The sequence below is a fragment of the Ricinus communis genome, chromosome 10 (genome assembly GCF_019578655.1).
Source record: "Ricinus communis isolate WT05 ecotype wild-type chromosome 10, ASM1957865v1, whole genome shotgun sequence".
Lineage (NCBI taxonomy): Eukaryota > Viridiplantae > Streptophyta > Magnoliopsida > Malpighiales > Euphorbiaceae > Ricinus > Ricinus communis.
The window spans coordinates 8,011,525-8,035,575 of NC_063265.1; the positions used below are offsets into that span (position 1 = coordinate 8,011,525).

General features: G+C 31.9%; 4 protein-coding genes across 11 annotated transcripts; 3 read left to right on the forward strand and 1 right to left on the reverse strand.

Moving 5' to 3' along the window:
- The first annotated feature begins 1,352 nt into the window (after window positions 1-1,352).
- LOC8283044 lies at window positions 1,353-5,124 on the forward strand. Its single transcript, XM_002519940.3, has 4 exons — window positions 1,353-1,808; window positions 2,403-2,456; window positions 2,603-2,728; window positions 4,560-5,124. Exons 1-4 carry the CDS (start codon window positions 1,467-1,469, stop codon window positions 4,731-4,733), a joined length of 696 nt encoding a protein of 231 aa, XP_002519986.2. The 5' UTR covers window positions 1,353-1,466; the 3' UTR covers window positions 4,734-5,124.
- Window positions 5,125-6,988: 1,864 nt separating this feature from the next.
- Window positions 6,989-12,337, forward strand: LOC8283045 (bark storage protein A). 8 transcript variants are annotated; one of them, XM_048370272.1, is made up of 8 exons: window positions 6,989-7,423; window positions 7,604-7,674; window positions 8,033-8,117; window positions 8,214-8,396; window positions 8,569-8,709; window positions 8,827-10,049; window positions 10,987-11,134; window positions 11,824-12,337. In XM_048370272.1, the coding sequence occupies exons 2-6, from the start codon at window positions 7,631-7,633 to the stop codon at window positions 8,989-8,991; spliced, it is 618 nt and encodes a 205-aa protein (XP_048226229.1). In that variant the 5' UTR covers window positions 6,989-7,423; window positions 7,604-7,630; the 3' UTR covers window positions 8,992-10,049; window positions 10,987-11,134; window positions 11,824-12,337. The 8 variants fall into 8 exon arrangements, with proteins under 8 accessions (XP_048226229.1, XP_048226224.1, XP_048226222.1 ...); XM_048370267.1 differs by having other exon boundaries at window positions 6,993-7,423; window positions 7,604-8,117; window positions 11,816-12,337; XM_048370265.1 differs by having other exon boundaries at window positions 6,993-7,423; window positions 7,604-8,117.
- On the reverse strand, window positions 11,132-12,277 carry LOC125368698 (VAN3-binding protein-like). The gene is made up of 4 exons (XM_048370264.1): window positions 11,953-12,277; window positions 11,740-11,835; window positions 11,560-11,661; window positions 11,132-11,454 (listed from the first exon to the last, which is right to left on the reverse strand). Exons 1-4 carry the CDS (start codon window positions 12,275-12,277, stop codon window positions 11,282-11,284), a joined length of 696 nt encoding a protein of 231 aa, XP_048226221.1. The 3' UTR covers window positions 11,132-11,281.
- A 4,072-nt stretch (window positions 12,338-16,409) lies between the features above and the next one.
- LOC8283049 (SWR1 complex subunit 2) lies at window positions 16,410-22,502 on the forward strand. The gene is made up of 11 exons (XM_002519945.4): window positions 16,410-17,221; window positions 17,348-17,417; window positions 17,595-17,666; window positions 17,805-17,848; window positions 17,942-18,197; window positions 18,639-18,714; window positions 18,832-18,951; window positions 19,059-19,124; window positions 20,545-20,587; window positions 21,373-21,438; window positions 22,019-22,502. Exons 1-11 carry the CDS (start codon window positions 17,148-17,150, stop codon window positions 22,203-22,205), a joined length of 1,074 nt encoding a protein of 357 aa, XP_002519991.2. The 5' UTR covers window positions 16,410-17,147; the 3' UTR covers window positions 22,206-22,502.
- The last annotated feature ends 1,549 nt before the right edge of the window (window positions 22,503-24,051 follow it).

Genomic DNA, 24,051 nt, shown 5'->3' on the forward strand with positions numbered 1-24,051 from the left:
TATTGTTATGATTTTGTTAAGAAAAATAATACTAAAAGAATAACATTAAAAAACTCATATACAAAAATATTTTAAATTTTAAGCTATAATAAAAAAAAATTAGGCCATAAAAGTAAAATTTATTGGTAGTTTCTTGTATATATATATAAAATATCAAATTAGCATATGAGGTCTAATTCAAGTGACAAGAGCGATTGTTCTTAAAAGGTGGAGGTCTTGAATTTAAGTCTTCACTTCTGCACTAGGTGAAATTTCATCTTTTATGACGAGTATAAAATGATAACTAACCATGTTGTGTATTCCACGTTTATTGCCTCCTATAAATTAAAAAGGGATATTTATAGAAATACATGAAAATGTGCTGATTTTTTTTTTCTACGATCCTTTTTTTACAATTTTCTTTTCAAAATTGTTTATTTATATAATTTATCTGGAACTACATTATAGTATCATTTTAATATTTTATTGGTATCTTTCTAGTATATTTTTAATATCATTAAATATATATTTTTAAATTTTATTTTAATCATATTTTATGTATTTTAAATTCTATTGATATATTTTTTCTATATTATAGTATATTTTTTAAAACATATATCTTCATGTCATCAAATACATTAGTTGCTATAATGAACATGTAATACCATTCAATTCAAAAATATCAATTATAAAGATATAAAATAAAAACGATAAATATACATAATTTGACTGATTCTTATTGGTATTTTATAGGTATACTTTTAGAGGACGGAATTTTGAAAAGTAAATTCATAATAATACAAGTTGAAATAAAAATAATTCAGTATTTTTTAATATTTTTTTATGAAATAAAATAATCTAAAATCAATTTAAATTTATAATAATATACATTAAAAATAATATCCTTTCGATATTTTACAAGAAAACTTTTAATATATTTGTTTTGATGAAATTCTAAAAATATAAAAAAGACATAAAATAAAAACTGAAATCGCAATAATAGAAATTAAAAAAAATTCTTCAAATATATTATAGTATACTTTTAATAATTTTTTCTAACAAAATTCTAAAAGAAATCGTATATATAAAATTCTTAAAAAATATCACAAAAGAAATATTTTGAAAAAAGAAAACCTTTAAAATTTAACCGTCACAAAATTTTCTTTAATAGTTACTTTTTTTTTAAATACGTTGAACCGTGAAAGTTTTTGTAAAAAGAAAATAAAAGATCAAATTAAATTGGTATTGCTGACTGACCCAGAGCCGGGCTCAAAGACAACCTAAAGTTTTGGTCTTGCCAGAACCATTCCGGCCCGATTATAATAATTAATCATTGGGCGGTTTTGATCCAATTAAGCCCAGCTCATTCTAATTGGCTCGAAAATAAAATTCGACATTCTTTCCAATATTGAAAAAGAATTTACAAGGCTATTTTTAGCCTTCCATCTCTCTGTGTCGTTTTTCTTTAACAATCATCCCCTGCGGTCATGGCCACAACTCTGCCATGGCGGCAACCACCATTCCCCACCCTCCTAAAGAGGCGGTGCCCAGCTGCGTTTCGGCACGTAGGAACAGTGCGCGCCTTCCAGCGTGGAGACTTCGACAGGTTGGCGAGAAATGCGTGGCGGAGTGCAAATGATGGATTTGAGCAGCTAATGTACGAGGCAAGGAAAGCTGCCGAGCGTATTGATAGAAGATACTCTGTCTCAAGGAGAGTTAGTGACGTTGCTCAATCTGCAGCTGAGCGTGCACGTGAGATCGATAGAGAGTTGGAGATTGGTGTTCGATGGCGTACTTTTACTGTTGATTTTAGTAGAAATTGGCCTAGGGTTTGTTCCTTTTCCTTGTTCTGATTTTAATATATTAAATCGTTAATTCAATTATCCTCCAAAACTTTTAATGTTTAATTGCTAATTTCTACGTGTGTCTAGAAAGTCTGAATATGCAAGTGATTTCAATTCAGTGGAATTCTATTTAGTTGATTTTCATGTTTGGTAATATGATAATTGCTAGAATTCAATTATTTTGACTTAATGAAAAAAGCCTTTGATTGAAATGAATGATGTCAAGAATTCAATTCAACTTAATTGTTGGCAAAATCATGAATCACTTATGGCATGACTTCATTTATTTCAAAATGCTTTATTTTTAGACTTACTAACATTATATGAGACATGATTTTTCAAGTATTTTTTGCGCATCTTTTGTTCAAACCAAGGCCTAATGAAATTTATCTTTATCGCATTAATTCTTCCATTAAATATAAAATTGCTTTTATAAGCTTCAGCTTTAGTTTTCATTAAATTATTTTGCATAGAAGATTGTTGCATTTTGATCATTACCATTTCTTATGGCAGCTACCTTCTCCACTAAATGGCTACAAAAAAAGAGTTATCTTAATGTTGTTGTTAATGTTCTTGCAGTACAGGAGGCAGCTCAATGATTTTCTGGATACCCCATTAGGGAGAGGTTTTGCTGTGAGTATAATCTCTCTATACTTAAAACTGCTTCTGAAATTGAATATTGCTCTCAATGGTGATTGCTTTCTATCATGGCTATGCATGGTTCCTATTCTTATTTATGAAATGCTTGAAAGTTGGTCATTGGGTTATTGTATTTGCAGACTATTTTCTTCCTCTGGTTTGCATTGTCTGGCTGGCTATTTCGGATCTTGATATTTGCTACATGGGTTCTGCCATTTGCCGCACCTCTTCTCATTGGGACTGTGGCAAATAATCTTGTCATTAAGGTATAATTTTTTTATTCGTACTTAGCACATATTTTCTTCTTTCTTATTATGCTTCTATTGGCTTTTCACTGTTTCTTGATCCATTTGTGTATGCAAGTGGGAGTCCAATCTGGTGTCTGACAAATGCTATTTAGAAGTACATCACAGTCAGTGTAGAGGCCTAATAGCCCTTGTTTAAGAGTTAAAAAAAAAATAGAGCAATTTAGAATTCAACTGACTTCGATGCTTTTATTTGTGTAAAGGGCAAGACACTTAATGTCAGATATATTTGTTAATGAGATATGTGCTCATGGGGTCAAGGTCCTTCATCTTTGTTCCATTTGCTGCTATTTTTAGGATCTTGCTCAATCTACTGATTTTATTTTCTACATGTAATATGTGTAATATTCACTTCTGATAATTGCACCACCTACTCCTTCCTCTAGCTGTCTCTCTCTCTGAACTTCAAGTAAGCAGGTGAAGATTGTAGCTAATTTGCTGATGAGTTACATGAGCTCTTTCTCATAAATCCACAACACAGTGTTCAGTTTGTTCTGAATTTTCTTCTTTGTATAAAATCATTTATCCAAAGTAATCTGACTCTTACATGGATCAGATTTCTTTTGTTTCATTCTATCCTTAGGTTCTTGTAATAGAAAAATAGATGAAGTAGTTGTTCTTAAAGCAGATGGGGGTGATAGTGTTTGAATCCCCTAATCTCCTGTGCTTCATTTGCTCTTAGACGGATATACCTCTCTCTCTCTCTCTCTCTCGCTCTCTCTCTCTCTCTCGCTCTCTCTCTCTCTCTCTCAACGTAGGAATTTAGTAAGCTTGTGACATAATTGGTTTTCTAAATATAACCCTATGCAAATATAAGCTTAGTATTTTGTTCTCTCTTGCGAGAATAAGGTGTCTTAATTAGATTACTTGAGATAGAGTCTGAAGGATAAAATATTGTTAAGAAGTTCGTTGTTATTTGGAAATTAAGGATAACTGGGAATATTTGAATAAGAAAGGTGGAACGCAAATTTTTAACCACTCTGTCAATTGATTGGAGGTCTGATGTTTCTATATTAATTTTTCAGTGGTTAAGCCCTTGAATTGGAGCCTACTCTATGGAACTTGCGTCCCCCCCTCTCTCCTTCCTTTCTTTGGGTAGCATTAGTCGCAGTCACAAACCATGATGTGCCCTAAATGGAAGAAATCCTGGTCTAATGGTAGGATAAAGAGCATTGCACCAGGCTAGGAAGGGACCTGTTGAATCATGTGTGATCCTCACTATCATTTAAACCAATCCTCAAACCATCTGATTGGCACTAAGAAGTAGGGACATTTTTCCTGTTGGTCTTGAATCATCTGAATTGGATAGTTGTCAGAGTAACTAAACTGTCGGTCTCACTCTGACCTTGGTTATTCATTTAAATTGGAGCAGAAGTTAATATATGCATGTAAGTTCATATAATTCCACTATTGCTGGGAGGATGTCTTATTATCAAAAAAAGAAAAGGTATTTTAAAAAGTGAATTTGGTTTACTTGATGCCCCCAGATCATCTTATAATTCTAAGATGCACTTTTCCTTTTTCTCAATTTTCTTTTTGGTTTCCTTTTCTTGTTTGATCAGATGTCTTAGTATGACAAAGTTCTGTTTCGTTTATATATTGACAATCTAGATACATATCCTGGTTAATTTGTCCTCCAGTTCACGATTATATATGGACAATCTACTATTGAGCTGCTGAAGCTAATGCATGAACTCCTAGCAGTTTCTGTATTGTTGATAACTTAAATTCTTGTTAATAAAGCAAATAAATATTGTGATTCACTGATCTTTTTATACTAAGTTTTGTTTAGGGGGCTTGTCCAGCATGTAAGAGGCAGTTTGTTGGATACAAGAGCCAAGTAATTCGCTGTGCCGGTTGTGGTAACATTGTGTGGCAGCCGGATTCAAGAGATGGTAGAGGTAGAGGAACCTCTTCATCAAAGTCCGATACTAACATAATTGATGTTGAGTTCGAAGAGAAGTGATAAGAGATGCTCGACAAGCCAAACTTTTGGTTTCACTTCCAGTGGACACTGCAAGACATGTGGAATACAGAGAAGACTTTGGAGAAAAGGAGTTGTTTTTTTTCCATGCATGTGAATGGTGTTTAGGCCTTCAGCTTTCTTCTTGCTAGGTAGTTCTGTCTCATCTTCTGAAAGTGCCCCTAGGATTGTATACTGTCTTTCTTACACCCAGTTGAAGAATTAAAATACCATAGACTCTAGAAATGTAAAATATCCGTTTGATTATAAATCATAACAACTTGTAATTTTCTTTCATAGTTCGTTTGCCCTTGCGAGTCCTTTGATATCCGGTGAATTAGCAAAGAACTATCTTGCTTTCTATATATACTAGCTTTTCTTTCACTTGCATCAATTAGAATTGTTATCACGTGATTTGATTTATTTTTTTCATTTTATCAATGCTTAAAATTAAGATTAGTGTTTGTAAAATAATAGTTATTGGATGTAAGAATTATCAAAGCAAATAGCAATATCAAATATAAATCCGCCATCTATTTCAATAAGGAAATATAGTTAATTTCAATTATAATGATAAATATTACTTAATTAAAAATTAAAATATAATAATATAATAAAAAATTTGAATCAAGTATATATAGTGCAAATTATTGGTGCGGCAAAGAATGTAGAAAGAAGGTAGTTTTTGCATTTTTTGACTCTCACTAAATTAAGTAAAATGTCTATAAAAGGGTTATACAAAAAGCTATACAAGATTTTTGATATGGTATTAAAATGATATATTTAACTATTTTTAATTAATATGTAATTACATTTTTAAAGCTTGAATTTAAAATTTTAATTAACCTATAACATACTATTACTAAGAGTGTTTGTGAGTCGGATTAGATTGATTTAGAAGTTATATACTAACCCAAACCATATTAATTGGGTTGTACTTATTTATAACTGAATTAAATATTTAAAATTAATAAATTAATAAATTTGAGCTCATCGGTTTTTAATAGGATTTTATTTTAAAATTTTAATCTGAAAATTAAAATTAAAATTAAAATTTATATAATAATTGAAAGTCCTTAACAAGAAAAGTAAGAAATAAAATTATATATAATTATATAGTTAGATTAGATAAATAAATTTAGTTAAATAAATAAAGTTTAAAATCTAATATTACTTTTAATGAGAAAAAGTAAAACTAAATAACAATCCTAAGGGGTTAAGAGAAAAATAAAAAAATTGTTATAAAAATTTTAGGATTATAATATATATATATATATATATATATGATATTAAAATAATATAATTTTATATAAATTAATATATTTTTAGTTTTACGTCGAGTTGGATCAGATATTATTATAATTTTTAAATTTTAAGTCAAATCCAATCTACTTGTACTCAGTTTTAGATATTTATAAATCATCTCTAACCTCCTAAAATAGTTAAAATCTAATAAATTAATTTTAATTTCTATTGAATTTTTTGGGATTAGTGGGGTTATGAGTTTGGTTGAACCCCTAACAATTACCATGTCATTAAATTATTTTCAGAAACAACGAGATCTCTTTACCCTCAGCAATCTAGGGACACATAAATAACATTTTTAATAACAAAAAGGAGAAGGAAAAAAGGACCGCATGCTTGAAACCATCGGGATTTAATCATCTTGACTTCACCCGTTGGGTCAGAGATGAAGGCCTTTTCCGGCATCCAGTGTCTTCTCATTTTTAAACTAGAAAAGTAATTTATTTATTTATTTATCATTATGCAAACACGTTGAAAATGATGCAAATTGTTTTCAAAATTTTGTCTTCAAAACATTAACTGAGCTGAGCTACATATAATTTTTGTCATTAGGCCACCTGCATGAAAATCTCCCTGCCGATAAACCTGAATTCTGGATAAGGATCACCAAGAACCAGAAAAAGAAATATAAAAAAACAAGAAAAACAAAGAAGGGATTTTTAAGACTCCTGTTGTGTTTGCAGAAACTGCATCTCAAAAATCAGATCATTTTGAAAAATGACAATGCTAAGGACAATTGAATCGTTATTGTTTGTTTGTTTTTAACGTACTGGAAATTGACAAGTTAAAATTAGTGGATCATTTGACAGGTGGCTAATTATTGTTGGGGCTGGGGAAATTATTTGGTAGAGGCTCAGTTCTTATACTCGTCGTATATGCTAAGTGTCAAATTAATTTTTACACAAAAAGAAAACAAAATAGTGTACTTATATATTAAAACTAGTATTCTGAATATTTTCTTCTTTCCTGCTGAACAATGGGAAAAGAATCTAAGTGAAATTTCCAAATTCTTACAATTTTTTTCTTTTTAAATATAACCACTGGCCTCTGTATATTAACAGATGAATAGCTTTTCATGCACCACAACTTCCTTTTCCCTTGTATGTATGTATCACTTCCTCATCTGCCTCCCCGCAGGTCACAAAATACACACTACTGTCTCCTCGGAATATCAATGGCGGTGGCAAGACCAGTGTGGGCTGTGGTGGTGCTTGGATTATTGGCTATGGTACAGCAGTCCATGCAGCAGAGTTTGAGACACCATCATGCTGACTTAGCCCACGCCCACGAAACACCCGCTTTCGCCATCCTTGTTACTTCCACAAACGCTGAGAAGGCACTTAATGACTCTGGTCTCTTCGTTCCTACTTCCTACATTGACTTGTTTGGTAATTAAACCTTCGCTTTTCTTACTTTCATTGCTTACTGCTGCTCCGCAGTTGTACGTTTCCAACCACAACAGCAGCTAGAACAATAAAAACATACACATAAAAATATTTGCTTTATTACATATTTAATGTAAAGTGTAACAATAGCTTCTGTTATTTGTTTTTTTTTTGGTTGCTTAGGAAGAAGATTTGTGACCGGAACAATTCATGGAGCTAATGTTGTGTATGTTAGAACTTCCACCAATCCATCAGTATGATTCTCTCACTCCATCTTCCCCTTTTCTTTTTTGCTAAAAAAAGCTTTGATTTGGAACCGAGTTCTGGATCGAAATTGAAACCTAAAAATTAGTTCGGATTTTCATTCTGATTGTGTCCAATCTGGCCTGAGAGCTGAACTAGACAAGACCACCACAATCAGGGCAAGTACCTATTGCCATGTCGAATTAACATAGCTGCATATAGCTGTTATATTTTTGGAATAAAAAAAAAAGCCTTTAAATATTCTCGTCGGCTCTTATCACTTGACATTTATGTTGAGATACATGTGGCTGTAACTATGCAAATCCTTGCTGACAACTTCAAACTTCGAGGGATTATTAACTTTGGCAGTGCTGGAGCCACTAACGAAACATTGAGCATTGGGAGTGTTTTTGTTCCAAGCCTTATTACTTTTTCAGGAACTTGGGAATGGCTGGTATATATATAAATCATCAAACTCCCATTTTTTTCCTTTTCTATTATGAGAAAATCATGAAACTGAGTGGCGATTGTGTGTTTTGCTTTTGCACAGAGCATGAACTCCTCCTATATAGGACAGCTCCAGTTCGGACAATTCAATTATCCAAAAAATGGTGAAAACTTGCTGGGAAGTGTAAAGTACGGACTAATAGACGTGTACGAAAATGGAAGACTAGGGGTGCGACAATACATTCCAGATAGCCAAAGCTGGCTACGGATTGCCTCTAGAATTGAGGTAATTCTCAAACCTTGACCCTTCTTTTTCGTGTTTGTTTTTTTCCGGTACAATGCTTGCACCATAAGTGAGACACTCCAACAATATGTAACGGCTTCATTAATTTCTTTAGAGTTCTTGAGTTGCAAACTAACGATTTAGTCATATTTCTTCTCTTTTTTCACAACGGCAGGAGGTGGACTCCGCAGATGTTGTCATCGGATTGAAGTCTTCGAGTTCTGATATATTTGTCAACAACCCAGCATACAGAGAGTTCCTTTACAAGACTTTCGGGGTTTCAACTGTTGACACAAGCAGCGCTGCTGTTGGATTGGTATGATTAGTTAGAGAAGTAACACTAAGATGTTGTACTTTTAGAGATTATTGAACGCTTCAAAAAAGTAGTTCTTTTGATTAACGTGTTAATGATGAGGAGGAGGATGATGTGCAGGCGGCAAAGTCATATGGTCTGGACTTCATTGTGTTTCGTGGAGTATCAAACTATGCAGGAGCTGGGGATTCAGCCCAGAGCGCTAGTGAATTGGCCAATGCAAATGCCGTCAAAGCTGTAACTCGATTCATTTGGCTGGCAACTGTGCCCCGTTCAGGCATCTAATGGTTGTGATGATGATAACATGTGGCGGTGGGATATCCAATCCGTACTGATATTTAATTCATCACGGATTCTGACTCACAATAAAATAAGAGCTTCTATTACAAATCTGAACAAAATAAAAATATCAGATTCATGACAAATATCACTACTATTATCTAATAAGTACTAAATAAGGTTGTGCTAAATTGCATTAATTTTATAAAAGTTTAACTACTGTGGTATTTTAGAGTTCTTTTTTTAATAGGCATTCTAGTTTATGTTGTTTTAAAATATAACTTAAATGATTGTATATCAAATTTAATGAAAGAGTAAAAGATTATATGTTCATTCAAAATTGACAGCTTCTTGTAATTAAAGGCAAGAGTTAGGGACAATATGATCATTGTAAGTCACTTAATGGAACAATGCTAACTTTGATTAAACGAATTTCTAAGAATTGACTAACGGAAGGACTAAAATGCTATGTATTATAAATACGAGGTACTAAAGTTCCTAATTCTAAAATAGCAAGGACCAAAGCGGCTATGAAGGAAAACTTCAAGCATCACAGTAATTGTCACATCACCGTTATTGTCACATCTTCAAACTACAAAATCTCGTTGCCTTAATCGGTTGCACTGTCCTGCTTCTTCCTTACAGAAAATCCCCAAATTGCAACCACCACATCCCTAATGTCTATTTCAGATGTTCCTATAATTGCTTAGAAAGTGAAGGAAACACATTTTAAAACGCTTCTCAAATATACAAAAAAATTCCTCTAAAAACAATATTATTATTAAGGTTGAGGGACCTCGATGGAAGCGCACCCGTAGACTCAAGCACCTGAATCTCGATTTCCAGCTAATTAAAGATGAGGAGAGTGGAGAGCGTGGTTCAGTTCCAGGAAGTCCAACAATGCCATCTGGACCTCCCTCAGCCACGTCGAAAATTTGATAATAGGCGTCACCAAGGGATATCGCTACAAGATACGGTTTGTCTATGCTCACTTTCCTATCAATGTTTCCATCACGAACTCCAACTTTGCCATTAAAATCCTCAACTTCCTTGGTGACAAGCAGGTATTATACCAGTATGCGTCTTTCTTATTCTTTTATTTCTATTACTCGCTCTTACATGCCCCAATTTGTTTATGACCAATGCCTTGCTTGATGTACCAGCAGAGCTTAGACCTTTTAGCCATTCTATTTAATTAATCGAACGTTGTCATTTTTATTGTTGGTATACTCGGTGTGATTTGAGTTATGCTAAATGTTTTGGTGATTTTGGTCTTTTATACTGAGATGTAGTTATAAACATGCAGCTGATTCACAGTATGCTCACTTGCATTTCTATGCTCTGCTGCTTTGTGAGATAGATATAAATTAGGGATTTGTTGTTCAGCTTTTGGGAATTTTATGCAAGGAAGAAGAACATTGCAACAAATTAAGGTAACTCAGATTTTAGTGGGTCCCACATGTCTAGTGTGCATGTGTTGAGTGTAGAAACTGGGACCTGTTTTGCCACATCAGCCAAAAAACAAACCGAAGCTAGTGTTATACTAACAGAAGGGCGTACGTTTTATTTATCTTGAAAAGGCCTATTGAGAACGAAAGAAAAAAAAGTATATAAGGGCTCAGTTGGTCAATGGACGATAGTTCAAGGGCGCGGATGTACCTTTGCCCCAATGTACGGCATATAAAAGTTAGATAGTGATATAACTAATATATTCTGTAATATCTAAGATTAGTCTGTTGATATCCCATCCAAAAAGAAAAAGATTAATATGTTGATAATTGATATACAATTCTTGAATTAAAAATTAATCAATAAATAATGGCTAGTGGACATAAAGTTGCTTCTGCAACCGGGGTTTCTTTTAACCGAATGTGAGCCATGCCAGCAATCACTGCACAAGTAGGGGCAATTGATTGTCATTTTAGTATTTTCTAAATGATGCATGGATATCATTATAAAAAAAATAGTGTTGTCTCATGAATCCTCAGTCTTTTGGCTCAGATTGGCGGCTCTATTACTAAATTGTGGGATCATCTATGTGCAAAATAAGCAACCAAGCAACTAATCCACTCAAGTCTAAATGATTACATTCCTGCTCACAAGAAAGTTTTCAACTGGGAACGAACTTTCAAGTTGATTGTATGTACAGGTAATTGCATAGTCAACTTAAGCTAACCATAATAATAACTCCTTGGGGTGAGATTATTGTGGTGAAAATCTTGCGTGATGCATATCATTAACAGCAGGAGAACTTGGTGGCTAGATTCCAGAAGCTGGAACTTGATTTTTTAGATATTCAATGGACATTACAAGAATTGTATATCTCTAAGAAACTAGAAATGTTTGACATCCACACAAGTGACTGCTCTCTGTCTTCAAACAATAGCTTCATATATCCACCATCACATTTTACGCCAAGGATATAGTACCCTTGAGCTTTCTTTTCTTTTATCATTTGCAGAATGGTATCTGGAGAAGTTCAGATCATCAACATTAATTTCTTTGTTTTCTTTTTTCAAAAAATAAACAAGCAAACGTTTAGTTACAATTGCAGAAAGAGAAGTTAGATCTTACATTCCTTGGAGGTGGTTATGACTCCTAAATACTTCTTTTCAAGTCTCAACATCAGTTGTCTACGCCCCAAATAGATGGATACCGACCTTAGTACTTTTTGTCCTGCTTGCAAGCAGAAGATAGCATGTTACATACACAGAAAAATATTTTGCAAAATAGTAGAATTTAACGCTATTGTACCAGAAGGGTTTCTGATTAACAATTTTGCTGCTAGTTTTACTGGCTCTTTGTTTGCTGACGTTGCTCTTGATTTAAGGGTTTCAGATCCCCTTAAACCTGCCAACACGAAAGAGTTTGGATGATTCACATTTCCTCTTTGGCCGTCGGAAAGAACTAATTAATGTAGTAGAGGCATGGCAATATAAATCCAAGTGCATATGTGATGAACATTACTTGTTGCAGCGGACGCAGTGAGAGTAATCATATCAGCAGGACTTTGAGTAGCCAGACCAGAATTGACAGCAGAGGCAACATGGGCTCTGGTTGCACCTACTGATTCTGCAGCTTCAGCACATGCACTGGCTAGCAATGCTGTGGCATAAGCAACTACATTGCTGGTTTTCAAGTCTTCATTATGTATATCCTTGGATATTTCCATACTGGTGGCTGCAAAGCCAGCTATTGCTGCTGCCAGTTGTGCCACAGACAGGGCAGCATGTATTTTGGCTGTGAGAAGTCGTACTTCCTCCTTCTTCTTCTCTCCTCTTCGCCATTTCATGAACACACCGGCGAGTGATTTTTGTCTTAACCATTCCTTAATGCGCTTCAAATTCATTTAGCAGAAGAAAAACTTTAGAAATTAGGTAAAACAAATTGGATAACTAGTAACTACGCTCAGTAAGATTTTGCAAATTACCCTGTTAATAATATCAAATGATTTGCTGCTTTGTCTGACAGATTGAATGTATTTTTCAACCAAGAATCTTGTCTGTGGAAAAACACCATAAAAGAAGAAAAAGACAAAGTTATGTTTATGTTTGTCTTTTGCATAGCACCAAGCATTCTTAGGACTCTCGTAGACAAAAAGATACTCCATTTTTAATTTGCACTTAAATTAGAAAATACATATTTTTTTAGTTAACATCATTAGTTTTTATTACTATTTTTCTAAACTACAGTTAACTTTCTATAAAAGCTACCATTTCAAAATTTAAAATGTGAATATTAATTATATGTGATAATAATGTCTTATTAGAAATTTAATTAGATGATTAAGGTAAGAGTTAAATGAATGAGTGAGTATAGAGCTTAACTAATAGAATTAGATTTGAGTCTAATCAATATCAAAATGATATTAGAACTAGTTACTCGGTTGGTTAGACTTGGACTTTTATCCTTTAAAAATTAGGGACATTTACACATTTATGAAAAAGCGTGCTCAAAATTTTATTTTTACGATGATTTTATATTTTGATTTTTTTCAATTTTTTTTAATTAATTTATTTATTTATATGATTTTTTTAACTATATTATAGTATCCTTTTGATATTTTATTAATATCTTTTTAGTATATTTTTGTTACCGTTAAATATATTTTTAAATTTTATTTTAATTATATCTATATGTATTTTAAACTCTATTTGGTATATTATGGTATTTATTTTAAATATACATTTTCATGTCATCAAAATAAACTAGTTGCTAAAGAAAAGACATGTAATATCATTCAATTTATGAAGACCAAACATAAAGAAATAAAACAAAAACGATAAATATACCTTATTTGACTGATTTAACGGTAATATAAGTTAAAAGCATATCTATTGGTATCTTATAGGTATACCTTTGATATTTTTTTTCGAACAAAATTTTAAAAAAGTAAATTCATAATAATACAAGTTAAATAAAATACTTTCGGTATTTTTTAGGTGTACTTTTAGTATTTTTTTGATAAAATTATGAAAAAATAAAATGATCTAAAATAAAAAGTGAATTCACACTAATAAGAATTAAAAATAATATCCTTTCAGTATCTTATAGTTATACTTTTAGTATTTTTTTCTTTCGATATCTTGTAAGTATATTTTTTCTGATGAAATTCTGAAAAAATAAAAAGATATAAAATAAAAGCTGGAGTCACAATAATATAAAAAATTTAAAAAATATCAATCTAGTATCTTATATGTATATTTTTTAGTATTTTTTTCTGATAAAATTCTAAAAAAAAAAATTATATAAAAAAAAAAATTGAAAAAGAAAAGTGTAAAATAACTTCTTTTTTTTTTTTCAAAAGATAACCGTTACGTTTTTCTTTTCCAAAATATAGTGAAAATTCTACTATAAATTACTTTTCTTTCTTATTCTTTAGCGTGATGTAGGATCTCTAACAGAAACGTTTCACCTTACCTTCTATTGAAGTTAACTATAAAAGAGAGATCAGTACCCATATCTTATTTGCCAAGCTTGCTGAATTTAAGTAATTGGTTTGAGCTGCATGTGCTTCTGCATCATTTACTTGGACCTGGACTATTCCATCCTCCTCCAAATCACTGTCATAGACTCCCTTCTCTTCCTCATGCCTCTCTGAACCATGCTTGACATCAACATCCAATATCTGGTTCTGTGAAATGACACAGGATTTCGCCTTAGAAGAAGAAACCGAAGTTTATAGCTTATTCAAGCATTAAGATTTCTTTAAACAACACTATTAACTGAAGAAATGTTTTAGCTATTGTTTATTCCGTACATTTGATGATGAGAATGTGTGTAGGAAGTTAGAAGCAGTTGGGCTCCAAGAGCGACACAGAAACTTCATGGTATTCATAGGAATATCCAAAGACTCATAACAAGAACGGCTGGATTCTTTACTTCTCCTTCTCATTTCCTTACCAGTTCTTGTGCAGCACTGCTCAAACTTTCCATTCTTATTGAGGAAAGAAAAAATTGTCAGAAATTAACATCATTAATCAGCTGTAAAAGAAATAATTCTCTCAATAAATAGATGAATAAACATAAGGTTTATGGAACTTGTTATATACATCTGCGCTATTAGACTCACTTTGTAAGTTGGTAATTCTTGCTGAGTTTTGAAGTAGACTCTTCCTTGGGTCACTGCTCTTGGAGATTCTTCCATAATATGCAATCAAGACTGGTCAAGTTCTAATTAGTCGATGACTGTTTTTTCTTGAATAATAAAAACAAACGACTTTTCAACTGGGTATTTATCCAGTTAAGAGCAGATTCTCAAGAGAATTTTCTTATTGTTTTTATGTAGGTAAAGAGCATGGATAGAAAATGACAAAAAAAAAGAAAAGAAAAAAAGAAAAAGCTTAGAGTTTCTAAATGAGGAAAGATCATAGAAATGCTGTAAGAGAAGAATCTGAGATTAAAGAGAGAATCAAACACTAATTAATCTCTCTAAGTGGAAAGGTCATTATGGGAAGATATTCCCAAAAGTGGAATGAAATGGACAATTTATAGCTAAAACTCGAACGCATTCTACAAGTGGAAACAATGCACGTGGAAGGGAATAACAACTTGCACATTCTCATTTCCCAAACCCAAAATTATTTTAGGAGTCGATGTATATATTATACCTAAACATTCTTCGAAACCTGAGAATCTTGGAAGCTTAAGGTGCACTTAAAGAAAAATTAAACAATTTAATTAAGGAGCTCTTTATTTAGTTATTTGATTATTATAATGATGATTATACGCAAGTAAGAATATCCGGATCCAAGGTTGAGATCAAGTAGACCATGACATAATGATAAAATTCAACCTTATATATATATATATATATATATAATTCACGGAAATTCAGGTATAAAATTCAAGGAGATTTAAGAGACCGTGAATTACACAACAAATGATAGCTATATCTTTTATATTCATTATCGATAAAATCGATATTCTATCAATCATAAAAATGATATAATATTTATTAGTTAATAAAGAGAAAATGACATCACCAAAAAAAACAATGAGAAAATAATTTGAATCTAATATTTTTTTTCTTTAGAAAAAAATATTTTTATCTTTTTAATTAGCCGTGAAAGTGTTAAAATAATTTATTTTCAAAACAATTGAATAAATAATAATATTATTTTAAAATACTTCCGTTTTTGTAAGCAATTTGTTCTCTCGTCTCTCTTAATACAGTGATATTAAAAGAAAAGAAAAAGGTTTGGCTTTTGAGGTGCAAACCAAGTAGTTACTTATTGATGCTAGAGCTATACAATATACATACATGCTTCTATATTGAGTCGGCAAATCTGTTGTTTCAGTGAACGAAGGTTCAAACCAAATAGGTACCCATTTTCATGATCAAGAACGACATTAATCTTGGGAACTACTGTATGCTTTATGATACTCTCACCTTATGTAAAGTTTGGGAAAGATTTATTTAGCTTAGCCTATTGCAGATGAAAGTGCAAGAGCTGTTTTGGGAATCCCGAAGATCACGAATAGCAGCATTCTGGGAAAGAAGAAAGTTGTGGTGACCTGACCTTAAACCCAACGAGCTGGAGAGAAACCATACGTTCGGAGCCATAATACATAGGACAGAGGTAAAATAAATGCATAGAAACCTCATCAGCCGCACATCTAAATCTTAGCTCCTGCTTCTTTTTTTGTTTGTTTTCACAACTGGTAGGTACTCCATGATGTTCCTCGTATGCAGCTCATAGTTTCGCTAAAATCCTCTTTCCCCTAGTTTCCTTTGTAGGCCGTTCGCCTCGGATAAAAGAAAAAAGCCTACTGTTACATATGGGTTAATGGAAAAATAGGAGACCTCGGTACTTGTATTGTAGCCCAATTGTACTTATCATATTCTTGGCCTTTTTCTTTCTTCTTCTTTTTTAAAGAATATTTTCGTTTTGCGGATTGATCAGGTTTATGTCACATTTGCATCATCGAACTAAGGCTCAATCAAGTGTAGTAATTAAGGTTTTCCTACGTTGCGCGGAGTGAAGGCTTCACCGGAGCAGATATGTTAACTAAATTTCGCTTCTTGTTGCCATTATTATTATTATTATTATTATTATTTAGTATATAAGCTTTTCTTTTTTATAACAAATATTGAGAAAATTGGATCAATTACTATCATTAATGTTTAATGTAATTTGGATTCTATGTATATTTAGTATACTTCTCAATTATTTTTATATTTAATCAAATAAAATTGAATAATGCTCGGCCTTAATCTTACACGCTAATTTTTGTAGTTTAAATACTTAAATTAACAAAAAGAATAGCTCATACACTAACAACAAAAATTAAGAAGTAGGGGGATTCTATGTGCAATTTATCCTAATAATTATCAAATGTTTTAAGCTAAGTATTCTACCGAAACAAACAGGGCCTAAACCTTTTTTTTTTCTTTCCCTCCAGAACCCTGAAAGCTTCTGATTCCTTTGAATGCTATAATAATAATCTATGCACTTCCCTCCTTCTAATGGCTAGGGTTTCTTTCCGATTGTTAGTCATGTCTAAAACATAAAAGATAACATTATCAACTGACTCGATCTTCATTAACTAATTGCAACTGCTATTTCACTTCAATATCATTTATATTATTCAGAAAGTTAGGGTTTCGACTTCGATTATCAATTACCTGGACATAGAGAGAAATATAAACTATCTGCGTCATGGAGAACTCTAAAGAAGAAGATGCATCGATAGTGTTTCTCGATCGAGCCTCCCGTCAAACCAGAGGAAAACGGTAAATTTCTTTTGGAATCTATATGGCGATTTTTTTAATCTATATCGAAAGAGAGTTGTTCTTTTTTTCTTCTGTTAAAAAATTTACGGCTAAAATTTTAACTTCGGTGCTCTTTTTCAACTATAGGATGAACAAGTTGCTTGATGAGGAAATTGAAGAGGATGAGTTGTTTTGGAGTCAGGATGCTCTTAAAGAGGTCAAATTTTCATTTTTTTTTTTTTTGTTAATAGTTTAATTTTTTTTCTTCTTTATTCCCGTGCATAAGAGTGGGTCCGTAGTTAAATGTTCAAAATTGTACCTAGAACGATTGAACAGATTTTTAAATAGTATGACACCTGTGGTCTTAATTTTTTGTTTTTGTTGTTTTTTTTAGGAAGAGAATGATAATAATTATGAAGCAGAACAGGAGGTTGCTGATGAGTTTGATAGCGATTTTGATGATGATGTGAGCTTTTCTTTTGCCATATGTAACTCTATTTCTTTTTTATACTTCCTATCTTGGACTTTAGTTGTCTTTTTAATGCAATGATTATTATTTCCAACTTTAGTAAGCATGAATACTGCTGCCTTCTGTTGGTACTAGGAGTCTGAACCAGATGAAGAAGCTGAGGATGTTCCCAGTGAAAGGTTTAGCATCTCTATGCTGAAGCAAGCTATTTACCTTTTTTTTTTCCTCCACATTTTGGGTCTTTCTCTAATTGTTGACATTTCATTTTAAAGGAAACAAACAAAGAAACGGCTTATTTATCCTGGAAAGCCTCCGACAAAGAAGAAAAAGAAAAAGAAAGTTCTGTCGAAATTAGATAGGCCTTCTAAAGATGAAAAAACAGCAGAAGAGTCTAGTGCCCCAGAACATCGTGATGTCTCTGATGATGTTGAAGGCGAGAGAATAGTGAGGAAATCTACAAGAACATCAGTCATTGTTAAGCAAGCTGAGAGAGATGCAATACGTGCAGCTCTGCAGGCAACAATGAAGGTCAGTTATTTAAAAGAGAGTATTGTTTCTTTCGGTGAGAATTTAATCCAGCATTTTGCTCTATTTTCAGAGATCATATTATTCAGATCCAGAATCTGTCAAGAAACACTAGATTCAAGGACTTGCAAATATGGATAACGGATTATTTATCCAATAGGAGAACTAAATTAGCTTTATCGGGTTTAATTCTTAAGGAGTATGCCTGTCAAAGAAGTCTCTTAGTTTTTCACGGATTAATTAAATGCGACTTTCTGTCATCAGTCAATTATTCGGTCCAATAGCCTAAACACTGAATATCCTAATAATCTCTATGCAAGATTTTCTGAAAATAGAAATGAATTATTTCCACTCGTCAAACTAGAAATTCTATATAAAATTTTGACTATTCAACTTTAAATATTCAGCCTTCTAATTCAGTCAAATTTTTTAACTTGTAAGCAGCCAATAAAAAGGAAAAAGGAAGGTGAAGAGAAGAGGATGACACAAGAAGAAATGCTTCTTGAAGCAGCTCAAACAGGTATAGACCATGATACGTTGGTTGTTTTAAACTTCTTTTCTAGTTGTTCGAAGTTGCTATGCTGGTTTCTAATTTCACATGATCTCAAGTTAAGCTTTGCATGTCATAATTGTGCAGAAATCATGAACTTGAGAAACTTAGAGCGTGTTTTGGCTAGGGAAGAAGAAGTTAAGAAAAGAGCAATAGTGCACAAAGCTGTCTACAATGGCCCGCAGATAAGATATTTCTCTAAAGATGGTATGTTATGTACCCAATAAAATGAATATGCATCTATTAGTATCCATCATTTTGATGTTTGTTATTAGACCAGTATGTTAATGACTCAATGCATAAGTTGCTTGCAGGTTGTTCGTACCTAGAATTCAAAGGAGTGTCATTTCGGTCAGAAATTTCAGTGGCATCTGTTCCATGTAAGTTGAAGTATAAGTTTATGTGCTTTTTAGTGGAAATAGTCCCTGGTGAAAATCAGTTTTACTATTGATAAATGGGCTTGGGTAGAACTCATTTCCAAAAGCTAGCTCAAAGGAAGAGAGTGCCCAATCCATTTACATACACTATAACAGGCCAGTAACCAAGCGATGTGGGATAAATATAACTTCTAACAACCATCATTATGTTCTAAGTTAAATTTAATTGGAGCTATTCTTTGGGTATTAGTTGAGTTTTATTTTTAATATATTACTGAAGAAGACTGTTGTTATTGATAGATATAGTAGCCTGTCTTTGATCACAAAATTAGGATCGCTATTTTCCAATAGTTCTTGCTCTGTAATTGATTGAGTGCACATGATCATACGCTCTGCCACAAGGGTTTGCTTGAACATTTATAGAAAAGCTGAATCAGTTGAAGGATTATATTCTAAATAGGTTTGAACATTTTTTTATAATTTTTAAACTAAATTGTTGAAGGAATCATAGTTTACTTTAAGTTTTATAACAAACATTTATTGCTTAATTGACAAACATATACTGCATACTTAATATTCCTAAATATGTAAAAAAAGTTAATCTTAAATAATCGTTGTTCACTTAATCATTATTCCTAAAATATGTTAAAAACCTAATCCTAAATAAGTTTATGTTTTCCTAACAAGGGAGTGGCTTGGCTGGCTTGTATTCTCAAGTTTGAATCTCTTTGTCCACCATTTGCACATATTGGTGGGAGTTCATCACTTCTGTGGTGAGAGAGATGTTAGGGGTGACTACCTCTGCTATGGAGTCCACAACCTATTAAACCTCCAATGAGCCAAAATAAAGTTCTAGTTTATTTTCATGATTAAGTATTTCATCATTTTCTTATACTATCAGTCGCCCATAAATTCAAATTGAAATTCTATAGCATAAAAACTTTTATTTCAAAAGATACTTATTTATGAGTTAATTCATGTGCAAAGCACGTACTGATTAACTAGTTAAAGGAAAGCAACATGACATGTTCCTTTTGCATTGACTTTCTGAACTGGAACATAGAATTTGAGCTTAGCACTTGAAGTGAGATGCCTATTACCAATAGGAATTTGGTATCACTCTTTCAAGGGATGGAAGAGGATTTAGAGAGATTAAAAAGAAGTCCCCATACCATTTCCCTTTCTATGGAATGAGATGCCAGCGAACATTAATGAACATCTTTGGTTTATGGTTTTCAAAAGCTGTCTCTTTAAATGACTAAATTTTTCAGGCCTTCAGGTTGGGGCATGTTGAAGAGAGTTGGTACTGGTAGTAGTTGGTTTTGGAATTTATATATGGTTCATATACTTTGACACTTGGAACTCTTGATTTATATTCTTTTAGTATGGTTTTGGTTTTGATTTTTATTTAATCCTTTTCCAGATCCAGAGAAGGCTGTGTGTGCTATAACAGGCTTGCCTGCCAAGTAAGAGCTTATTTTCATGTTGTGGTTAATTATTACATGTTTGAGGTATCAGTTTGAGCCAACATATTGTTGCAATATAATGAACTGAGATGAGATTTTATAAGCAACTGCAGAGTTGTTGCTCTTTAGTTGGTATTTCCTCTCCTTGTGTTTGATTATTGTAAGTTTTAAGCAATCTAGTAATTAAATATCTGTAGTTGATAAAGTAACTATTACTTTCTCTTTTGGTCAGTCAGTTATTCGTTGATGATTCTGCACTTGCAGAATACTAATATTTTTGAGCTTGTAGCCAGACCAGCATCCATTTTGAGGGGATGGTGTGGTGGTTGGCAAGTAGCTTCCAGTGCCCTTAGATTGAACAGAAGAGTGTCAATGAGACCAGGATAGGACAAAAAAATATGAGTGGCTGATCCTGCATTCTTTTCCTAACTTAAAGACTTCACAGTAATTGGGTGGTTGTTAAACGCATATACTTGGTTTTGATTCAAAATTAGAAAATTAAAATTGCATCTCTTAAGCATTATTTTCAGTGGAGTGGTCCAATGCCTGCTGATAAGTTAGATGCAACTAACTAACATCTCCAAAATCAAGGGATTTTCTACTTTTTCTTCACCTATGAGATTTTATCGACTTTTGTTCAGCAAATTAATGAAGTGTTGGCACTGGCGTGCTACACAACTTTGGGATCACTTTGTCGGTTGTTTATTTTGAACAATTAAATCTTCAATAATATTGCTATGCTTAATGGCTGACCATTGTGCTTAAATTATGTATTTATCCTGTAGGTATCGCGACCCAAAGACAGGGTTAGCTTATGCAACAAAAGAAGCTTTTAAAATTATTCGTAAGCGGTATGGCTTCTCTTCCTCTCCGTCCCTCACCGACGATATCGTGGAACATGTTTGACATTTTGCTGGCTAAATTCTTCTGTGTCACAATTACATTATTCCCTTTCAGTAAATTCTGTCTGTGGTCTAATCAAAGAGAAGTGCCTAGGTGGAAAGAGTAAGAGTATTAGGGTGAGGCAGTAATCACTGATAAAGTCCTAAGGGGTGCAGTCCGATAGTAGATTAGGTTTAATGGAATGATATCTACCCTCTTGTGGAGTTTTTAAATTCTTCATTTCACTCGTAATACGGCCTTTAAAATGATTATATATATATTCTTGATAAGTCCGTAATGGTTCTTGGAAACATTATTTATATTTTGGGCTGTGAGCTGGAACGGTTTATCGATTCTGGCTAAGAAAATATTTTATTGGAAGTAGATGCTGGTAAGTAATACGTCATATGATAGTCCAGATAATGTAAGCACATGTGTGTACTAGACTTTTCATAAGCAGTTGGAGATACAGTATTGATGCTTTTGGATTTGTCTGGGTTAATTTTGACGGGACTTTTCCTCAACTTCTCATGTTGGGTGGTTTTACAGGTTTGTGGAAGAAAATACTGTCATAAAGGAGATGGACATGGGAGCTCTGTCTGATTCACTCAATGGGAAAGGGTTCATGGGCAGAAGGAAGCGAATGTCAAGTTCAAACAGAAGAAAGATGCCAAATTTATTATACTTGTCTCAGTTTGGCAAGGCTCCTACTATAGAAATAGACTCTTCAGAATAGGACATGAAGGTGTATAGCCTGGCCTTTTACATCACCAGCAGAGAAAAAGCAGAGTGTTCATTGGTAAATTTGAACGTTATACGAATCTTGATGAGCTGAGGGATGAAAGGTGAGGCCTGTCCAATTTTAGTTGTTGAGGAATGGAGAGGAGAGTGAATTCCCATTCCAGTGAGGAGCTTCGCGTAGTGGCTGCAGTTCTCTTTGGTATATATGTAGCTGAATTTTGTTGTAAATAACAAAGAATCTTGTTAATTTACTCTGCACCATCAAAGTTAATTTGAAATGTTTTAGTTCTAACAATGTATTAATTCATTTTTGCATTTAAAAGTAGAAGGGACTATTTCTTGTTAGAATTTATTCACAACAAAACAATGCCACTTTCATAGGAAAATTGGAAGAGATTTGTTTCTTGTTATTTGAATTGAAATTCTTATCACTAAGTGGCATATATGCTTAAAATTTTTGTTATTTAGTAAATTTAATACTATAATTTTTAATTTAATTTAATAAATATTTAAATTTATTTTTTATAATATTATACTACGTTTTGACATGTGTTTTTATTTAATAAATTTATATGTGTTGCATAAATATATTTAAATATTATTAAAAATAAAATTTAGGTATATATTAAGTTATTAAAAGTTAAAAGTGTTTAATATTAAAAAATTAAAATTAAGATATTTATTATATTAAATTAAAATTTTAAATATTAAACTGACTAATTAATACAAATTTATAAGCTTAAATATATATTACATAAAATTTACTTATGGAACCAAAAAACTAAAATATAAATCAAGCCTGTTAATAAATGGAGGGAAATTCTTTAGTAACCAATATGATAAAGGGTGCTTACTCGAATTGTGAGCATATTGTTTGATCGGAATAATAAAATCTAGTCTAAAAAATTTTAGAAATAAAATCTAATCCTTTTTTCAGATTTTAATCAATAATCTTTATATTTAAATTTTTGAATTCATACGATAATATATATTCATACTTAATTTTTTAAAAGAAAAACACAAATAAATTTTTTTATGTAAAAATATATAATCATAAACAAAATTATAAATGTACCTTTTGTCGATTTGGTTAGCTGAGAAATTTGACTTAATTTAATTAGTTTCGATTCGAATTTATCTATAATCAGTTTTTTTATTTATCCATTATGGGTGCATACAAATTATATAGGGATACAACTAAAGTAGAAAAATATAGATCTAATTATAAATTAAAACTTGAATTATATATTTTTTAATTTATTTTAAAAATATTTTTCTATAACAATTTTAAAGTTTCAAAGTAAAAAAAATGATGTAAGAAATCGATTGTGGTTATTAAAATAATAATTATGAATCAAAAAAATATTTTATTTTAGACTTAATAATATGATTATTAAAAATTTCAAATATTATATACAATGTAATAAATTTTTATTAACTCAGTAATTATTATGTTAATATACACAATTGAATTGTCACATTATTTTTCTCATTATAAAATTTTAAAATTTATTACTAATAAGTGTTTTTGTAAATAAATCAAAAGTATAGGTATTTGTTTTAAAATTTTAAAATAATTAGATAAAATTATTCAAAAGTATAAAGTTTAAAATTTAATTAATAATTAGGCTAAAAATATAAGGATAAAAATAAAGTAATTAAAGAATTTTCTCCGGTTATTATTTTGTTTCTACAAAATATCTTTGATTTGCTTGAGCTAAATATTTTGATGTCTCTTCATTTATTTGTTGTATGAAATACCTTCCGTATAAACTTGACACGTCAGCGTTGCACTGTCTAAACTCCCCGCCCTATTTAAACCACCGGTTACACGTTCTCTC